A 21,966-nucleotide genomic window follows, 5' to 3' on the forward strand; every position below is an offset into this window, starting at 1 on the left:
GTGTGGAGATTTATTTTTTGAATTAGAAAAAGTCGTGGTTTTACAACTCAAGCAAATACTGCCGATCCCACGAGCCTCTGGCTCTCATGCTGTGGCCTTTTCAATGCTCCGATCCCCTTCCGAAAGGGCTTCGAGGTGAAACAAAAAAGCTGTCTGGCACCGGAGCCACCCGCTCCTGGGCTAACGGGTGTGGCCCGGGTCGGCCGGGTCTGACCCGCCACCCGGAACGGCAGTCGCCACGATACCAAAGAAGCCGGCAGGTGTGTGCGAACCGAAGCTTCCGCGAGCGGAGCGAAGACGCGCCTGTGGCGCAATGGCCGAGGCCTCTTCGACCCACCCAGCCGGGGCCTCGCAGGCGCCAACGCAGCTTCACGCTCTGGGGACAGAGGCCCTTACTTCGTCGTCACAGGGCCAATGATCAGCGGGCTTCCGCCTTCTCCCTCCCCCTTCTACCCTCCTCCCTTTTCCCCTCCCCTCGTCCCTCAGGCCTCTCCTTCCTTCCTCTCTCCCTCCCTCTGGCGTGCCCAGCCGAGTCCCGCTTCCGGTCGGCGGCTGTCTGCGGAAGGGTGTCCCGCCTCTTCCGCCTTTACAGCCGAGGTGGCGGCGGCGGCGGCGGCGGCGGGGCGGCGGCGCGTCTTCTGTCGGGGTCAGCAGGCGGGTCAGCTGGCGGGTCAGCTGGGCGGTCCACCTGCGCGTCGCGGAGCCGCGCCCGGGGGGGTCGATGGCGATGAACTACAACGCGAAGGATGAAGTGGATGGTGGGCCCCCGTGTGCTCCCGGGGGCACCGCTAAGAACCGGAGACCGGATAACACGGCCTTCAAACAGCAACGGCTGCCGGCTTGGCAGCCCATTCTTACCGCCGGTACGGTGCTCCCCACCTTCTTCATCATCGGCCTCATCTTCATCCCCATTGGCATCGGCATCTTCGTCACCTCCAACAACATCCGCGAGATCGAGGTGAGCGGACGGGAGGCAGCGGCGGTGGGAGTTGGCGCCGCCGGGGAGCGAGGTCCCCCCGCCGACCCCACTCCTTCCTCGGGTCCCGGGGCTTGACAGGCGGGCCCCGCCCTCCCCCACCTTCTCTCTTCCTCAGTTTCCACTTTCTCTTCCTACGGGTTTTCTGAATTTGCAGTTTTGCCCGCCCTTCCTCTCGCTGTTTACCGGGTTAGAGAGGGAATGAATGTTTAATGCAGAGTGTGGGTCGGGGGAAGAGCGCCCCTTTCCTGGGCGGTGTGTGTGGTTTTAACCTCCAACGGTGGTGGAAAAAAGAAGCAAAGAAAAAGAGAAGTGGAAAGAAGTTATGTGGAGATAAAACGCCAGGAGAGTTGACACGGCCAGAGTGTCATTACCTGTGTGGGGATTATCCCGGGACACGGAGATTAACACCTTGGCCATTGTTGGGGAAAAGACCCAGAGTCTTAGAGGCATTGATGATTTTTATGTCAAGAAGGTGTCATGTTACCAGATCACATATTAGGACGTGTGACCGAGGTGTGTACAGTACCTTTTGAGTTAATAGATGCTTTTAGTTATAGGGCATGAGGTAAAAGGTAATCTGAAACTTCAATTCCGGTTTTGCCTTTAGGCTACATTGATTAATAACCATGCCCTACATTCGCCCTAGTTTTTTTTTTTTCCCCAAACTTAAAACAAAAAAAAAGAAGAAAAAGAGTCAACGACCGTAACACAGAGAATAATTTGTGAATTGTCTACTGAATATTTTACTTTTATAAGACGTGTTAGAGAAACTTGGGGAAGCGTCTTGACTTTTGTCAGAGAAACAATCAGTATCTTCATCCATCTGCAGTGGTGAACATAGGTTGATACAGGTTGTAAATACTTTGTGTAGATGTCCAATATTAAACATCTGCTCATCCACTTTTCTTGAATATCTGAGAAATATTTTTATCTGTTCGAAAGGGGAGGAGCTGGTACAATGTTCTCTTGATTGCTTCTGTTCTATCAGATTGTGTCATTTTTTTCCCCTCTAATTTTATTAAATACTTAAAAATTATGCATACTTTTTAATAGGGCTTTCAGAGCAATTTTATTTCAGCTACAGAAATAGGCATACTTTCCAGTTTAATTCACAGTGTTACCTGTAAAAGCAAAATCGTTATATTTTTTAATTGTACAGTGCTCATTTCTGTGTTAATAATAGTAATAAGAATTGTACAATATCTATAGCCTAGTTTTTAAATCTTTTACTAAAAACTCATTTTCAGTTTAATAACTAAAGAAAGTAACACGGTATTTATTTTTCAGCATAAAGTTTTGTTTTATCATTTTTATCTCCTAGTAGTCCTTCAAATGTAGTACTTCTTGTTCTCCCAACTGTACGAGGACCACACATATCAGGATGTGAGCGAAGTGGTGTAATACAAGGACCATGGGCTCTAGGCAGGAGTCAGGCAGAGCTGGGTTTAAATTCCAGCTCAGCCACTAACCAGCTCAGTTTATTGGAAAACATAATCTCTCTGAACCTCCGTTTCCTCACCTGTAAAATCGGTAAATAATGCCTATCTTGTGAAATGTGAGAATTAGAAACAATATAGATAATATTCCTGGCACTAAGTTTGTACAATAGTTACTGTTATTGTGATGACCCCGAATCAGGAGATGAGAAATGGAGTCAGAGGGGTTGGTATTTGCTAGTAAGCTAGAAGAGTATTGTAAAATTGAGACAGAAACCAAACCCAGATGTCTTGATTTTCAGTCTTAAGCTTTCACGCTACACTAGGACCCTTACTGCAATGTTAGTAGTTAAGTAAAAGAAAATTTAACATTAGAAATTTCATCATCTTATTTAAACTTCTTAGGTTTTTTTTTTTTTAAGATTTTTCTAATGTGGACCATTTTTAAAGTCTCCATTGAGTTTGTTACTATATTGCTTCTGTTTTCCATTTTGGTTTTTTGGCCACGAGGCATGTGGGATCTTAACTCCTCCACTAGGTATTGAACCCGCACCCCCTGCATAAGAAGGTAATGTCTTAACCACTGGACTGCCAGGGAAGTCCTTGAAACTTCTTAGGATATTAAGATGAAAGTAGCGATAGTTTGGAATTTTATATGATGAGTATTTACTAAATTATCAGAACTCACCTATAGATATTTACTATACTATGAAGATAAATGTTTACTTTCTTTAACACTTTCGGATTCTGAAATAAAATACAGTTCTTCACACCAAGTAGTTGGTGAAATGGAAATTTCTTTTTAAAAAAACATTTTTTAAATTAATTTTTATTGGAGTATAGTTGCTTTACAGTGTTGTATTAGTTTCTGCTGTACAGCAAAGTGAATCAGCTATACGTATACATATATCCCCTCTTTTTTGGATTTCCTTCCCATTTAGGTCACCACAGAGCACTGAGTAGGAAATATCTTAAATAGTTCTCATGTATATAATTCTGATTTCAAGTTGCCTGAAGAGTCTTCTGCAGCTTGATCTAGTTAGAAGGGCACTAAAGTTAAGAGTCAAGGCATCAGAGTTGAAGTCCCAACTTTTACTCCCTAGTTTGTGATCTTAGGCATATTTCTGAGTCTCGATTTTCATTTTACTTGAAGAGCCAAAAGATTCAGACTAGGTGGTCTCTAAGAGGCTGTTCAACTCTAATATTCTGTGACTTCCAACTTTAATGTGATTTAAAGAAAAATGCTGCATATTCAAATTGTATCACCTTTGGAACCAGAGGAAATGAAAATTAGGAATGATTAGGAATTTTGTACCAATGCTCACATACAGTTATGCAAATAGAATAAATTTTTAAAAATTTGTTGATTATGTGGAGAATTGGTTCAGAGTTGGGTGTGGAGTTATTAGAAAAACCTAGGGAGCTTTCCCAAAACACACATGCGTGTTTCCGACTGCTGTCCACCCTTTGTCAGCCACTAGTTTAGTAATAAAATATGTTGAGGGTTATTAAAAGTAAATGTGTAACGAGAAGTTCTTGGCAACATTCACTTCCATACTATAAGTTGCTCACAGCTCTTTGCCTCATTATTGAAAATTTTAAGAACTTGCATTGTTGTATTATCAGTACATCAAATTACTAGGCCAAAGGAGACTTTCCCAATCAGAATGCTTTTTTTTAAAAAATTTATTATTTATTTGTTTTTATTTTTGGCTGTGTTGGGTCTTTGTTCTGTGCGCGGGCTTTCTCTAGTTGCAGCGAGTGGTGCGCGGGCTTCTCATTGTCGTGGCTTCTCTTGTTGCAGAGCACAGGCTGTAGAGCGCAGGCTCAGTAGTTGTGGCGCACGGGCTTAGTTGCTCCGCGGCATGTGGGAATCTTCCCGGGCCAGGGATCAAACCCATGTCCCCTGCATTGGCAGGCAGAGTCCCACCCACTGCGCCACCAGGGAGGAAGCCCCCAGAATGCTTTTGTAATATAGCTTGAAGTGCTAAGATCAGAAATCCAGACTTTTTAGGTAGAGAAATCAGAGGGTCTTCATCCTTTTCCCAGAAATTTTATACTAAAAAATTACTACTCTTGTAAAGCATGTTGGACTCTCCTAAAAAGGGAGTAAAAAAGGTATTTAAAAATTTTAATGCTTATATTTGGAAGAATATCTCCTCCCCCCATTAGGTGTATATATCTCGTTTAGTTGGTTTTTAGATTTTCCATAATCTAATAAAGTTATTAGAAAACAAAAGTTAATTTTATCATTCATAAGAAAATATTTAATATCTCGTTAAGACTAAGACTTAATATCTTCATTTATTATTAGCAGCAAGGAATGAATATTTTCTGTAATTTGGCAATTGTAGGAGTCAGGCACTTCTTTCTACCATATAGGTAGTGTTTTTCTAGTTGAGGGCCCTTGTTGGTGAGGCAGAGATATTAATTGAATGGGGCTAACTTGAAACAGGTAGGAGATATTCTTAATTTTTGCAATTTCACACATTTATCTGTGTGAAGTTATATAGTTGTAAATGTTTTTTTAAATTAACTTATTTTTGGCTGCATTGGGTCTTCGTTGCTGCGTGCGGGCTTTCTCTAGTTGCAGCTAGCGGGGGCTATTCTGCGGTGCGCGGGCTTCTCTTGTTGCAGAGCACGGGCTCTAGGCACGTGGGCTCTGTAGTTGTGGCACGTGGGCTCAGTAGTTGTGGCTCGCGGGCTCTAGAGCTCAGGCTCAGTAGTTGTGGCGCACGGGCTTAGTTGCTCTGCGGCATGTGGGATCTTCCCGGACCAGGCCTCAAACCTGTGTCCCCTGCATTGTCAGGTGGATTCTTAACCACTGCACCACCTATATAGGAAGTCCTATATAGCTGTAAATTAATGGTTAGGATCAGATGAGGACGTTATTCTGAGTGATATTCAGTATAAACTTAAAACTAAACATTTACTTCAAATTAATATTGCCAAAGTGTTCAACATACATTTTCGTCAAATTTTAGTGGATTAGGCACTAAAAATTAGGCAAGTGTAAAGATTTTAATAGTCAAATGAATTGCAGTTGCTTAGAAGTTGACTTAGAAGTTGACTCTTGGAAATTAAGAGGTTTGTGGTGTTAGTGTTATCATTTGTTTCTCACGTAACTTTAGTACTTAGGGCAAGGCACGGCAAAGTAAGTATGGCTAGCCAGACCATTTTTGTGAAGCCCAGGAACTGAGAATGGTTTTACAGATGAACATTTGCTATTGAGTTTGATGATAGGGAACACTAACTTTGAACTCCGATAATGCGAAATGTTACCCCCCCAAAAGAATTTTATTCTTACTAGTAGACCTGTGTTACCAGAAAATTGTACACAATTGTTATTATATGTTGAATTTCGTCAATAAAAGTGTGTGCAAATTTGTTTTCTCTCTGTTATATAAGAACCTACAAATATCCTCTTGGTTTGCAAAGCCTAAAATATTTACTTTCTGGCTCCTTACAGAAAAGACATTCCTACCCTTGACTTAGAGTTTTAAAGAGACATACTGGCAAATTTAGCAGTTGTTACAAAAATAGCAGTGTTTAACTTATACATTCTGATCCTCAATAATCTTTTCAAGGTAAGTGTAGAGATTACTGGTAATTGCTTGTGTTCTACCTTCTTTGTACAAATAGATGTAGAATACCTTAGCTGAATTTACCATTAACCTTGGCGCAGGTAATATTCTTCATTTCTTTGTCACAGTCAGATAAAGTTGAAGGAACTAAAGAAAATTGTTTTTGAAATTTTTGATGACCTCTGTCTTCATTAGAGCCTCTAGAAAGGACAAATAATTCTTTTTTATTTTTATCTTTTATTTTTTAGTTTTTATCTTTTAAAGATAAATTCTTTAGTGTGGAATCAGTTCAAAGGGGTACTTAAAAATGCCATTTTTAATTTAATCTAATTAATACTTAAAATGATTTACCTTATTACTCAGCATTTTGTCGAGTGACTTGTTTAGATATTATATTGATTTCCTTTAAGACAGATTTACATTCAAAAATGGAAGTTCTCCAGTTCTTATGCAGGGTAAAAATGACATGTCCTTCAGATTCCTCCTTTCCCACCGCATTAAATTCAGTCAGTTTTTTAAGAACGGGATGTATTTTTAGAATTACTAAGAAGAATTGCCAGTTCGATTTAGGAGAGCAGTTACAATGGTAGCAGAACAAAGTTGAGAAATACGATAACTCTTAAACTAATCCAGTCATCTCCATCTGTTGTTCTGTTTTGCCTCTGGCTCTTTGTGTTTTGAATTTAAGCTATTGGCAGGTCTCCAGTTTATCATTGTATTCTGCACTGTGCCTTGTATGCTTTTGACATTTAACAGGCATTAATTTTTAAAAATAAGGGAACTGTAGTTCCTCTCCCACCTGGTAGCCTCTTTCTTTCTAGGATAAGTTATGAACTATTATCTTTAGTATAAGCTTTTTTTTCCTTCCTTTATTAAGGTTACAATTGACAAAAATTGTATTTATTTGCAGTGTTCATTGTGATGGCTTGATATATGTGTATACTGTGAAATAATCACCATAATAAAGCTAATTAACATGTCTATCACTTCCCATAGTTACTCTCTTATTAAAAAGACAAGAGATGACAAGCGTTGGTGAGGGTGTGGAGAACAGGGAACTCTTGTGCAATGTAAACTCGTACAGCCATTGTGGACCAGAGTATGGAGATTGCTCAAAAAATTAAAATATAGAACTGTCATAAGATCTAGTACTTCCACTAGATATATATTTAAAGGAAACCAAATCAGTATCTCGAAGAGATATCTGCACTCCCACGTTCACAAACTTTGTTTTTATACCCAAATGGATTTTATTACAGTCTGGACATTAGGCCAGGCTGCCCTTGAATTTTAGCTCATGGAGGATATAGTGGTCTTTTGATGGTAAAAACTCACAGACTGAGTTAAATTTATCAAGAGTTTTAATCAACATTGAGCATTTTCTGTATGTAAAGTGCTGCTCTGGGCATAGTGGGCGACAGAAAAAAGTTTGTGGACAGGGCCTCTTTTTTTTTTCCTTCCCCCTCATACAGAGAACCCTTCTTAAGGTACCTGAACCTGGAATCTTTTGGGGGGAGTTGAAACATACATATTAAAGGAAAACCAAGCATTGCTAGATGAGTGGCACAGACAGAAGGAATATGCCTTAGTGGTCCAAAAGAAGACAATATTACATCTGTCTCTAATAACCATGGAAAACTTTGTGGCGGAAGTGGGCTTTGAGCTGGAATTGAAGGATAAATAGCACTTCTAAGGAGGAGGTTGGATGCATTCCAAGAAAGGAGATTTATATGAACAAGATTGTAGTGGCAGGAAATCAAAAGGTGTCTAGAGAAAGTAGGAGTAAGGGTAAATAAGCTGGTGCCATGTTGTGGATAGACTGGGTATTTGATGATGATGAAACCGCCTAACTTAGACTGGGACCTGAACCCACGCGCCGGAACTCGAGCCCAGCTAAAACCCAGACTGGGACTTGAACCCATGGTCTTTTAACTGAGATCACACACCTGGTCTCAGGACTTGGGAGCGGGCTTGGGAGAAGCACACTCCACAGACAGAGTGGGTAATTTATTTCATAGGCTACTGAGTCGGAGGAATATTCCAGCTATTTTGGGGAGGGAGTGGGAATTTCTAGGAATTGGGCCACTGCCCACTTTTTGACCTTTATGGTCGGCCTTGGAACTGTCCTGGCGCCTGTGGGTGTGTCATTTAGCTTGCTGATGTGTAACAGTAAGTGTATACTGAGGCTCAAGGTCTAGTGGAAGTCGACTTGTCCGCCATCTTGGATCTATTTGGTTCTAAATAAGTTTATGTTGTGTCCTTGGACTATGTCATTCTTTTAAAGGTTGTGCCCTACCCCCGTCCCTCCTGTTTCAGTGAAATGATGGTGTCCACTGTAGAACGGTTGCAGTGAAGAGCAGTTAGATTTAGGAAGTGTTATGAAAGTAGAGCTAATAGAGTTTTCTCATGTAGTGGATGTGTCGGGTGTGAGAGAAATTGTAGAATCAAAGATAACTCTAAGATATTTTGGCCTGCATTGGAAGGATGGAATTGTAATTTTGTAACCGAGCAAGGGCTTGTGTGCCTGGTTGCAGAAAGACAAACTCTGACAGCAAGCATTTGCAGCAAAGTGTAGGGGTTTATTTGCAGGGTGCCATGCAAGGGCGTGGGAGACAAGCCTCAGATCCACTCCAACTCGGTCTTTGAGTTAGGGATGTTTTAAAGGGGCAGAATGGTTTTGGGAATCAGGATATCTTTGGTCTACAGTTCTCTGGCTAGGTGATCCATGGCTCGGGGGTCTGTAGGCTCACCTTGCCCTGGAGAAACAGCCTGAGTTTGTGTGTTAATGATGGTATCTACAACAAAAATTTTAGTACATTAAGGATGTTATCGACAACAGCAATCTTAGTCCTCTGACTCTGGATGATTAGTGTTCAGTTAGCACAGAATTGAGGTCAGAGGGGACAAAAGAGGGAACAAAGCTTTGGAGAGAGAGATTAATCATAAACTCAGTAAGGGAACATGGTTTTAGGGAAACTTGGCTTCAATTTATCAAGATGGGGAAGACTGTAGAAAAAGTTTTAGTGTGACAGTAGGGGGTTAGGGTGTGAGAAGCTGAGTAAAGAGTTCTGTTTTTAACTTGTTACGATGAGATGCCTTTTAAACATCCAAGTCGGAAATAATGAGTAGACAATTGAATATATGAGGCTAGAGTTTAGGGGGAAGGTTGAGACTGGGTTTAAGCATTGAGGATTCATCAGCGTAGATGATATACAAAGACATAAGATGGAATGAAGTCAAAAGAGTGATTATAGGTCAAAAAAAGTGAGAACATCCAAAGAAAGCCCTGAGTCACTCCAGTGCTTATAGAAGTTGGGGAGATGAGGAGGAACTAGCATGGAGACTGGAAAGGAGCAGCCAGTGAGGACTGAGGGCTGGCCTTTGGGTTTACAACATGAAAGGAGCAGTCTTGCAGTGAATGATGTCACTGTCCATGAGGGTTTTCAAGCCAGAAACTCTGGAAGTCTACCTAAGCTTATCATCCCATCTCTAGGCGTTAAGTTCTATAGGTTTTACTTTCTCTATATTTTTAAAATCTTTTTTCCCATTACCACTGCCTTTTTCTTAGTTTATATTCTTAACATTTCTCATCTGGATTATTGCAGTAGCATTCTTTTTTTTTCTTTTTTCGTTCTAGTCTGGCATTTTCTTTAGTCTTTCTGCATGTCACTGCCAGAGTGATCTTTTAAACAGCCTAATCTGAATATTTCATTCTCTTGCTTAAAATTTCTTGTATGTCTCCCTGTAGCATTCAGGATAATGTTCAGAACCCTTAATGTGAAATGTAACTTTCTTCATGACAGGCTACTTTCTGTTTCTCTGGCCTCGTCTCCTACCACTCCCCTGCCCTTTGCTCTAACCATAGCAAACTGCTGTATTTTATGGGATGTGGCATGCTGCTAGATCTACCTGAAATGTCCTTCCTTTTCTTGTTCTACCATGGTTTTCAAATTACGTTCCTGTCAACACTATGGAAGGTTTTCCCTGATTTCTCCCCTTTCCATTTTCAAGGAAAATGATATATATACAATATGCAAGATCAAACATGTATAACTATGATATCCATCCATATCTGAAGGCAAACAAATTTGCTTATTGAACAGTAATTCACAACAGTAAAAATTTAGCAAACAAGTTTTTTGGCAAATGCTGCAAGCAGAAGAGGGATGATGATGATTTTAAAAATGGCAGATTTTTTTTTTTTGCAGTACACGGGCCTCTCACTGCTGTGGCCTCTCCCATTGCGGAGCACAGGCTCAGCGGCCATGGCTCACGGGCCCAGCCGCTCCGCGGCATGTGGGATCTTCCCAGACCGGGGCACGAACCCGTGTCCCCTGCATCGGCAGGCGGGCTCGCAACCACTGCGCCACCAGGGAAGCCCTGATTTTTTTGATGCTTATTTTAGAAGGAGGTACTGTTGTATACTTATTAGTTCTGAAAAGCTGGAAACCATAGACCAACCTCCAATTACATGGATTTGTAGTTTAATTTCTAAATTAATTAAAATATAAGAATGATTATGTGACATTTAATAACATTGTGCATCACTATGCTGAGTAAGTTGGCTATTGTTCTAAGCTCTCAGGTCTCACATTATATACAATTATATTTAACTTTGAAAAAGTTTTTGAAATTATTTGTTTTTCCTTGAGTTTTAAAACGATAGAATGTACTTTTTCTTCTCCCTTTTAAAAAACTGGCATGAAGTCTCAAAGCTTGATTTGTACTGGAAGAAGTGAGAGTCAAATTCAAGGATACTAAGCATATTGCTAAGGAAGAATTGACAGAACTTGGGTGCTAATTCCCAAGAGGATGCCAAGATTTTGAGCTTGGATGCTTGGGACAATGGTGGTACCATTTATAGGCATCAAAAGACCACAGCTGGGTGTGAGATTATGGGGTTCAGTGAATCATCACTGTTGATTTTTTTTTAAGTAAAGTTTTTAGTGAAGCATAATGCCCCCCCTGGCCCCCTGCCCCAAATTAACAAGTCACATATGTCTGACTTAGTTTTGGAAAGATCACTGTGGATTTGAAATAGAGAGAGATGGTAAGAGTTTCAAGTGGGAGGGAAGAAATTCAACCAAATGAATACATCTAGGGATATAAAAATGGGACTGGGGGGTGAAAATAAGACCGGTGGTGATTTAGAGAGGAGAGTATAATGTATGAAATATGATATGAGGTAGCATGAGGTTATCGTCACAAAGTAGCACTGGAGACAAAGATAAAAGCCACTGATGTTTGAACATCAGTTACATGACTATACAAAAACAATGTTTTATATAGAAAAGACCATGTATTTCCTTAAAATAAAAGCCCTGCTTTACTCATATTAACTGCTTATCTGTTCCTTTGATCTACCCTGTTACATAGATTGGAGCATAATTAGCAAAGCCCTTTTCATCAGTTCTGTCCAAGGCAGTTTTTATAACTTGATACTTTTGTAAGAGTTTTAAGGGGTAAACTAAAACTTCAGGTTGGAATTTACTTTTTCGTTTGTGGAGATGCGTTAAATGCCAGATATAAAAACTTTGTGTATGGAACTTTATATTATAAAATTCTATTTCAGATTCTAAAAGTTAAGATGGTGCTAGAATGACATCTACCTATCATAACAAAGTTGTTGTTTTTGATCTGTATTTTAGGTGAAAACTCTGAAGATTTGGTAGTACTGTTTAAAACGTCAGCATATTCATGAACGGGGCCAATTTTATTTTTAAAATATAATGTCTTTTAAATTGACTTCCATATTTCTAAATTATTGTATGGTGCATGTTATTCAGGATTAATGGGAGGCAGCAGTGCAGTCTAATGGAAAGAACAGCAACTTTGGAGCTAGCCAGATATGATTATATCATTGTCATGGATTGAATTGTGTCCCAGCGAAAGATGTGCTGAAATCTTAACTCCTAGTACCTGTGAATGTGACTTTATTTGGAAATAGAGTCATTGCAAATGTAATCAAGATGAGGTTATTTGGGTGGGCTCCTATCCAGTATGACTGGTGTTCCTATATGAAGAGACAGGCACAGAGGGAAGAAGATGTGAAGACAGGGCTATAGGGAGAACTGTGTAACAGCAGAGACGGAGGTGGTGTGATGCAGCTGCAAACCAAGGAATGCCGGCTGCTGCCAGAAGCTAGCAGGAGGCAAGGACAGTTTCTCCCCAGAGTCTCAGAGGGAGAATAGCCCTGCTGACACCTTGAATTCAGACTTCTAGCCTCCAGAACTGCGAGAGAAGAAATTTCTCTTGTTCTAAGACACCCAGTTTGTGGTATTTTGTTTCACCAGCCCTAGGAAACTAATAATAGTCACATACTAGCTGATTGGCTTTGGGCAGTCATTTAACCTCTGAATCTCAATCTCTCTGTAAAAGATTAAAATAGTTCTGGTATGGAATAGACATTTGGGAAATAATAGCTAGTTTTTCTATTGCTATTCTTTCTTCAAAGATAGTTTACATTTGTATATCACCTAATTCATTCATTTATCATTTCCACCTCTGAGCATGAGACTTACTGATTGAATTAGAAGTAAACATCTTTTCTGTGGCTCCCACTCAGATTCTTTAACCTACAGAAACATACTGCAGATTTCATGTGACCCATAGAATTTTATTAGGATATAAAGGATTGAGCATGTTCTATAGCTATCAGTTTAGAACTAAGCTTTTGATTTTTTAAAAGCTAATCTTCAAAAATAAAAGAGTGACTGAATTAAAAAAAAATTGAACTCTTAACTTTTAACAGGCTCTAAATAATTTAAGTATGTGTCAACTGAAGGAAAACCGATAACCTAAAAGCTGGGAGTTAAGTTTTGTTTGGGGATCTTACTGAGGACTACAGTCCAGGACACAGCCTCTCAGCTCTGAGAAACTGCTCCGAAGAGGTAAGGGAAGAGTCAGGATGTGCAGGAGTCTTTGCTGGACTAATCACAAAGAACAGGCATCCGAAGTTCATGATTTTAGTGCTTTTCTGTGTATGGGAAGATGCAAGAGTCTGGGCTCACTGAAATTATACCTTACATGTGCATCTTAACTATCTCGGGCCAGTATCTAAAACACAGAATGCTTCCTGTTTTTTTTCCATCCTGAATCTTCCCTCAGGGTGCACCGTTGGTGGGCAGCTGCCATGTCTAATGGCTTGACCCTTGTAGAGCTGGTATGGGGGCCACATTCCCTGTCTACATGTGTATGTTTATTTCTTTCCTCCACCCCCTTTTATCTGATGAGCTTTTTTTAAAAAAATTAATTAATTAATTAATTAATTTTTGGCTGTGTTGGGTCTTCGTTTCTGCGCGAGGGCTTTCTCCAGTTGCGGCAGACGGGGGCCACTCTTCATCGCGGTGCGCAGGCCTCTCACTGTCGCGGCCTTTCTTGTTGCGGAGAACGGGTTCCAGACACGCAGGCTCAGTAGCTGTGGCTCACGGGCCCAGTTTCTCCGCGGCATGTGGGATCTTCCCAGACCAGGGCTCAAACCAGTGTCCCCTGCATTGGCAGGCAGATTCTCAACCACTGCACCACCAGGGAAGCCCTGATGAGCATTTATGAAGGGAATTTTTCTTATTTATGTATTACTAATTTAATAAAAAAGAAGCATTTTAAATACTTTTTAACATGTTCGGTACTCCACAACACGCTGCTGTCTTTTTGTGCCTCTTTTACTGTTCCTCTCACTCTCTCAATCAATGCCCACCTTCTTTCCCACTCAGGCCTGGGTTATACAAATTACCTTGTCTACAGTCATAGTAATCTCTGTGGAAAATTCAGTGCTGTCCCTCATGTGTGAGCTTTGAGTAGGAAGCAGTGTAACTTGCATTACTTCCTCTGAGGCAAGAATGTGCACCGTGGCTCAGCCTTTACAGCCTTTTCTTTTTGCCCAAGATCTCTGAGTAGCAAAGCAGGGAAGTTGGCTGCTGTTGTGCCACACCAGTGGCATCAGCGTGACTCATAAAACTAAAGAATCTGCTCTAGGCCCCTCGGGCAAGGTTACCGTCTTGACCTTCCTATTCCCTCGCTCCTCTGCCTTGCCTGATGGTAACTGAACGAGCTTCCTGGTGGCTGCTGAGGTTACGGCACCTCATGTGTGCAGCAGTGTTGGTGGAGGATGCTATCTCCTGAAGCTTCTGATACCGTTGTTTCTAAGAATTCTACAACAGTACGGGGATGGCCTTTTCCACAGCTCTATCCCCATTTTGTCACCTGGACTGCAAAGCCACACTGCTCTAGCTTATAGTGGCTCGTCACAAAAGCTACCCCTTTAGCTTCGACTCTGCAATCCTATTCCACTTTCCTGGTTTCTGAGACCTAGATTTTCCTTATTACTAGTAGCCAACTGTTTTATAAATGGACACTGTAGAAAAATTAGATACCTTAACTGGAGAACCCCTGATTGATTATCAGATCTTTAACTCAGAACTTTGTCCTAAATTCTTGTATCTTGGGTTTGTTCCTGTGCTAAGCCCTCAGTTAGAGATTGTCCCTCTTGGTACTGTCTTCCTGTAGATAACATCCACTTGTCAGCCCTCGTGGAGAAATTTGCTAAATACTGGATTAGGTATGTGTTTCCATAGTACCTGTACTTCTTTTACCAAAACACCCGTTCCATCTTAGTGACCGTGTTCTGTATTAGACAGTGAGCTCCATGTGATTAGGTATTGGGATGAGTCCCTCTTGCCTGGAACACACAGACATTCAAGTAAATATTAAGTTAATAAGTGATTCTTTCCTGACAGGGTGTTCAGGAAGAAATCAAAGTCTCGTTATCTTAGACTTTTAAAAAAATCTGTTGTTAATATCAATACAAATGTTTGATTATGTTAGCCTCCTCTGTCTCCATTTCCTTATTTCCTTTTTTAAATTTAAATTTTAAGTTTTTTGGCTGTGTTGGGTCTTCGTTGCTGCATGCGAGCTTTCTCTAGTTGCGGCGAGCAGGGGCTGCTTGCTCTCCATTGCGGTGTGCGGGCTTCTCATTGCGGTGGCTTCTCTTGTTGCGGAGCACGGGCTCTAGGCACGCGGGCTTCAGTAGTTGTGGCTCGTGGGTTCAGTTGCTCCACGGCATGTGGAATCTTCCTGGATCAGGGATCGAACCCGTGTCCCCTGTATCGGCAGGCGGATTTTAACCACTGCGCCACCAGGGTAGTCCCATTTCCTTATTTCCTGAAGGACATTTTTAACACTCGGGATTATTTAACTTTCAGAGGCTTTGTTGTCAGCAATATTAACCAACTCTGGGTAGCTTACAGGGGAAAGGGATTTATTGGAGGAGATTGGGTAGCTCTCACACAAAATAGATGGGAGGTCTAGAGGATCAGGTTTGGAGACAGGAGGGAAGGAAGGGAAGTTTGGAAGCAGAAACAGTGGCTCAGATGCCACAGCTGCTGTTGAGTTCCCTGTTCGACTTCTGCTGCCACTGCTGAGCTCATCACACCCACTCCTCTCCGATTTATATGGAGATTCAGTTCTCTAGTCTCAATCAGGATTGATCGTATGTATGCTTTTGTCCTGGCTCCTGGGGTTAGGGAGAGGAAGGACTCATTTACTCCCTTGGCTTCTGAAGTGGAAGTTGGAGCCCGGCCTGCCTCCAAAACTCTCCACCAGGAGAATTCCCCAGGGCTTGGAAGTGTGTTTGGGTGCTGGGCATCCAAATTAACAACAATAAGTCACAGTTATCCCCCAGATTTATCTTCATTCTTATAATCAGCAGACTCTTGAGTTTGTATATCAGAAAGGGTGGTATGTTCATTGTGCAAGAGGACATAGAATGGTGGAGAGAACAGAGATTTTGGAGAAAGGCAGAGCTGGGTTCAAATTCTTGATGGGTGATCTTGGGAAAATTACTAAACCTCCCTAAATGTCAGTTTCCTAGGTTAAAATGAGGAAAATAAAAATTAACTTTTCAGGACTACGTGTTAATGAGATGGTGTGTGTTAAGTGCTTATAATGTCTGACACTTAGTATATCCATTCAATAAGCAGTGGCCAGTAAAACAAAGCATGTAGTTACGGATCCAGTTTACCTTTTAGTGTTGTCTCGTTTCCTTCCAACATGAAAACTCTCTCCACAAATCCAAAGTGTCATCCTGAAATGTACCTGTGCTCTCTACCTTCGTGCTTCTCCATATGTCGCCTTTTTCCATCCTTTTTTTTCCTTTTAATGGCTCAGTTCAAATCCTCTTTTCTTCTCAGTGAGAAAGTGCTAGTCAATCTAGTACTTACTGCCCTCTTTGCCGTTCAGTTTAGCACTTAACGTTTATAGTCATTTTCTTTGTGTTTATGCACTATCTTTGATAGTCTTCTGGAGGGCCAAGGGGACTGACTATGGTGGTGAAGAAGCAGTTTAGTAGAAGGAACATTGGACTTGGAGTAAAAAATCCTTGCTTCTAGCGTAGCACCAGCTACTGCTGTTCGTGTATCCTTGGACAAGCTTCTGAATGTTCTCTTTATGTAAAATGAGGATAATACTATAGGATTTTGGTGAGGATCAGATGAAATATGTGTGGAATAGAAAGGACTGTGTAAACTGTATCGACTAAGTATAAGATATGATTACTTTTGTATCTTCATGTCATGCCTTGCACATAGTAAGGCTTAAAATGTGAATGACAGTTTTTTTACTTTCAGAATTTCCTGGAATCAAAAGACATGCAATTTTTTGTACATTTAAAAAAGTATAATTAAAAGATTGTGATGAAAATGTTATAGCTATTCTTTGAAGTATAATTTGACATTCAGCAATAATTCTTGGTTTCGAAAAATGTTCAGGTTTAATATACTGTAGTATAATTTATTAGATTTCACATTCCATCGTATTATTTTTGTTCAGTTAAATAAAGAAAATATATCTTTGCTTAATCACAGCTGATGATCTGTCTTTCCTCCTTTGCCCTAGAAAATAATTTGAAAGAGAGTGGTTTAAGAGGTTTTTGTTCAAAGGCAAACAATATGGTAATAGGCCCAGCTGACAACTTTTTTTTTTAATCCTAAATTTGACTTAGAAGAGAGAGAAGATGTGCAGAGATTATTAAATTAAAAAAATCGAAAAAAAATTTAATATATTTTAACATAGATTTTTAAATATAGTTGATTTTTCTAAATGTTCTCATGTTTTCTTTCATCTTGTCAAAACCATAAAAGTTGGCTTTTAAGTGCGATATTGTGCATGAATAAGCCCTGGGTGGAAAGCTGTGGCCCCACAGGTTTAGTGAAAAATTATACACGTTTTATCTCTCTTCATTTAGGAGACCTGTTTTTTTAGCTTGTTTTAATTACGTGCCTAGCTTCTCTTAGATATTTGCAGTGAATGAAAATTTTCTCTAAACAAAGTTTCATTAGTAAGTAAGCTTTGATGGAGGACATTTCAATAGGTTATATCGGAATTTGACAAAACCAAGTTTTGTTAAGCAGTTTTGTGGTTTTTGAAAAGCAATTAGATGTAATTTTTAAAATTATTAAAAAAAATTATTGGAGTATGGTTGATTAACAATGTTTTGTTAGTTTCAGGTGTACAGCAAAGTGATTCAGTTATGCATATACATATATTCATTCTTTTTCAGATTCTTTACCCATATAGGTTATTACAGAATATTGAGTAGAGTTCCCTGTGCTACCCAGTAGCTCCTTGTTGGTTATCTATTTTATATATGGTAGTATGTGTATGTTAATCCCAAGCTCCTAACTTATACCCCCCGCCCCATTTCCCCGTTGGTAACCATAAGTTTGTTTTTGAAATCTGTGAGTCTGTTTCTGTTTCGTAAATAAGTTCATTTTTTATCATTTTTTAAATTAGATTCCACATATGAGTGATATCATATGATATTTGTCTTTCTCTGTCTGACTTAGTTTGATAATCTCTAGGTCCATCCATGTTGCTGCAAATGGCATTCTTTTGTTCTTTTTTTATGGCTGAGTAATGCTCCATTGTATATATGTACCACATCTTTTTTTTTTAAGATTTATTTATTTATTATTTATTTATTTTTCGCTGTGTTGGGTCTTAGTTGCGGCACGTGGGCTCTTCACTGAGGCATGCAGGATCTTTTGTTGAGGTGCGTGGCCTTCTCTCTAGTTGTGGCGTGTGGATTTTCTCCTCTCTAGTTGTGGCGCGCAGTCTCCAGGGTGTGTGGGCTCTGTAGTGGTGCGTGGGTTCCAGAGCGCTTGGGCTCTGTAGTTTTGCAGCACGTGGGCTCTAGTTGAGGCGCGTGAGCTCAGTAGTTGTGGCACACAGGTTTAGTTGCCCCACTGTGTGTGGGATCTTAGTTCCCTGACCAGGGATCAAACCCGCGTCCCCTGCATTGTAAGGTGGATTCTTTACCACTGGACCACCAGGGAAGTCCCTGTGTACCACATCTTCTTTATCCATTCCTCTGTCGATGGCCATTTAGGTTGCTTCCATGTCTTGGCTGTTGTAAATAGTGCTGCAGTGAACATTGGGGTGCATGTATTTTTTTGAATTATGGTTTTCTCTGGATATATGCCCAGGAGTGGGATTGCTGGATAATGTGGTAGTTCTGTTTTTAGTTTTTTAAGGAACCTCCATAGCAAGAATAGGTACAATTGTAAATTGTACCAATTTACATTGCCACCAAAAATATAGGAGGGTTCTGTAGATGTTGTAATTTGATGCTCTATTTTCTATATACATATTTTAACCTTTTTTTTAATTATGAAAAGAAACTGAATATCCATATATAAAGTTTAAATGTTCAGCTTCAGAAATAAAGATTAGTTGGCTTTTTTTTTAACTTTGCTAATGATAAAATTCTTATTTATCAAGAGAGTGATAAGACAAGTCATAGTCTGGGAGAAAAAAGTGTTGAAAGGCATATCTGATAAAGGACTGTTACCAAAATGTACAAAGAACTCATAATAGTCAATAAAAGAAAATGGAAAACCCTATTAAAAATGGGCAAAAGACCTGAACAGATACCTCACCTGACAATATCTTAGTCAGCTTAGGATTCTATAACAAAATGTAGACTAGGTGGCTTAAACAACGGGTACTCATTTCTCACAGTCCTTGAGGCAGGGATGTCCAAGATCATGGTGCTGATAGGTTCAGTTCTTGCTGAGGACCCTCTTTCTGGCTTGCAGATGGCCACCTTCTTGCTGTGTCCTTACCATGGCATAGAGAGAAGGAGCTCTGATTTCTTTTCCTCTTCTTATTAAGGATACTAATCCCACCATGGGGGCCCCACCCTCCTGACCTCATCTAAACCTAATTACCTTCCAAAGGCCTACCACCAAATGCTATCATACTGGGGATTAGGGATTCAAAATAGAATTTGGAGGGAGAGGAGACACAAACATTCAGTTCATACATTCTGCCCCTGTGCTCCTCAAATTCATGTCCTCACATGCAAAACACTTTCATTCCATCATCAGCCCCAAAAGTCTCAACTGGTTCCAGTATCAACTCTAAAGTCTAAACTGTCTTCTCAATATCATTTTAATCAGATATGGGTGAGACTTAAGAGACTTTCATCCTGAGGCAAAATTTCTTTCCAGCTGTGAACCTGTGGAACCAGACGTGCTTCCAAAATTCCATGGAGGGACAGGCATAGTATAGACACTCAAATTTGAAAGGGGAAGAAATGAAAAGAAAGGGGTGATGAGTTCCAAGCAAGTCTCCAAAACCTAGCAAGACAAATGTCATCAGATCTTAAGGCTGGAGAATAATACTCTCTGGTCTGACACTGCCTTCAGGACCCACTGGGATAGAAGTCCTGCCCCGAGGCTCCAGATTGCTGCCCTCTGGTCTGTTGAGCTCCTCCCCCAGTATGAACCGAGGATGTAGCCCTGATGGTCTCGAAATCATCTCTGGGATCATTCTTCTCATCTTGGAGAATCAATAGCACATTCTGTAGCCGAATGGCTGTATGGGCCAGTCCTGTAAGATCTAAGCAAGTCCCTCAGCTTTCCTTCATTTTGTCCCTTCTCTTTCCCCTTCTGTTCACACTGGCAGTGTTTCTGCTGGAATGACTGATTAGGTCCTTGGTTCAAACCCACACTAATCTCTTTATCGAATGATTGTTCAGCTACACCGTAGTATTCTCTTCAGAACAAGCTTTCTGATTTTTTGTAGTACGGATAGGTTTGAGAATTTTCCAAATCATAAGTTTTGGTCCCTTTTTGCTTAACATTATTCCTTATTCCATTTGTTTCTCTCTTCTTCCATTTTACTGTAAGCAGTCAGGTGGAACCAAGACACTCTTTGAATACTGTGCTTGGAAATCTACCTGAATATCCAGTTTCATCGCTCACAAGTTCTACATTCCACAGAACACTAGAGCACACTTTAGCCAAATTCTCTGCCACTTTATGACAAGGATCACCTTTTTTTCCATTGTCCAGTAATGCTCCTCATTTCTGAGTAAGACCTCACCAGGATGGCCTTTTACCATCTATATTTCTACCAATATTCTGATCACATTTATTTATTAATTCTCTAAGGAGATGGAAGCTTTCTTTCTAACTCTCCTCATTTCTCTTTGAGATGTCACCAGAATCACCTTTAATGTTTATATTTCTAGCATGCATCTCAAATCTCCAGCCTCTAACCGTTTCCCAGTTCCAAAGCCACTTCTTTTTGAGTATTTGTTAAAACAGCACCCCACTTTTCAGGACCGAAATCTGTCAATTTGGGCTGCTATAAAAATATATATATATAATTGATTCATTTTGTTGTAAAGCAGAAATTAACACACCATTGTAAAGCAATTATACTCCAATAAAGATGTTAAAAAACAAAAAAAACAATATAGACTAGATGGCTTAAAAAACAGACATTTATTTCTCACAGTCTTAGAGGCTGGGAAGTCTAGATCAGGGTGCTGGCAGATTCAGTTCCTTCAGATTCTTCACCCTGAAAAGGGTGGAGACCCTTTTCCTGACTTGTATTGATAGATGGCTGCCTTCTCACTTTGTCCTCACGTAGCTGAGAGAGAGAGAGAGAGAGAGAGAGAGGGAGAGAGAGGGAGAGGGGGAGAGAGAGAGAGAGAGAGAGGGAGAGAGAGAGGGAGAGGGAGAGAGAGAGCATGAGCGCGAGCACGCTCTGGTCTTTCTTCTTCATCTTAGGAGGATACTAGTCGTATCACAGAGGCCCTACCTTCATGACCTCATCTGAACCTAATCCAGGGACTTCCCTGGTGGCGCAGTGGTTAAGAATCTACCTGCCAATACAGGGGACACAGGTTCGATCCCTGGTCCAGGAAGATCCCACATGCCGCGGAGCAACTGAGCCTGTGCGCCACAACTACTGAGCCTGCGCTCTGGAGCCCTCGAGCCACAGCTACTGGACCCGCATGCTACAACTACTGAAGCCCTCATGCTCTAGAGCCTGCACACCGCAACTCCTGAGCCCATGCATCGCAACTGCTGAAGCCCGTGTGCTCTAGAACCCACATGCTGCAACTACTGAAGCTTGCATGCCTAGAGCCCGTGCTCTGCAACAAGAGAAGCCACCGCAATGAGTAGTCCGCGCACCTCAACAAAGAGTAGCCCCTGCTCGCCACAACTAGAGAAAGCCCGCGCGCCGCGACAAAGACCTAACGCAGCCAAAAATATAAATAAAATTTAAAAGATAAATAAATAACCCTAATCCAATGTCCCCACCTCCAAATTAATCACATTGGGAATTAGGGCTTCAACATATGAATTTTGGGGGGACATAAACCTTTAGTCCATAGTACACAGATGGCAAGTAAACAAGTGAAAGATGCTTGACATGATCATTAGGGAATTGCAAATTAAAACAACAGTGAGATACCACTATACACCTATTAGTGAAAACCCAAAACGTCAACAGCACCACGTGCTGGTGAGGTTGTGGAGCAACAGGAACTCATTCATTGCCGGTGGGAATGCAAAGTGGTGCAGTCACTTTGGAAGACAGTTTGGCAGTCTCTTACAAAACTAAACATACTCTTACCATGAAATCCAGCATTTCTACTCCTTGTTATTTACGTAAA

The 21,966-nt window shown here is 40.8% G+C and overlaps 1 protein-coding gene across 1 annotated transcript in view; it reads left to right on the plus strand.

Annotated features, from left to right (window-relative positions):
- Nucleotides 1-597: 597 nt before the first annotated feature.
- The window catches only part of TMEM30A (transmembrane protein 30A), a 42,394-nt gene continuing 21,025 nt past the window's right edge, over nt 598-21,966 (plus strand). The window contains exon 1 of the mRNA XM_060030340.1: nt 598-958. Coding sequence (XP_059886323.1) covers nt 722-958 — 237 coding nt within the window. The 5' untranslated portion in view covers nt 598-721. The remainder of the gene's footprint in view (nt 959-21,966) is intronic.

Source organism: Delphinus delphis, chromosome 14, assembly GCF_949987515.2.
Source record: "Delphinus delphis chromosome 14, mDelDel1.2, whole genome shotgun sequence".
In the NCBI taxonomy this organism is placed as follows: domain Eukaryota; kingdom Metazoa; phylum Chordata; class Mammalia; order Artiodactyla; family Delphinidae; genus Delphinus; species Delphinus delphis.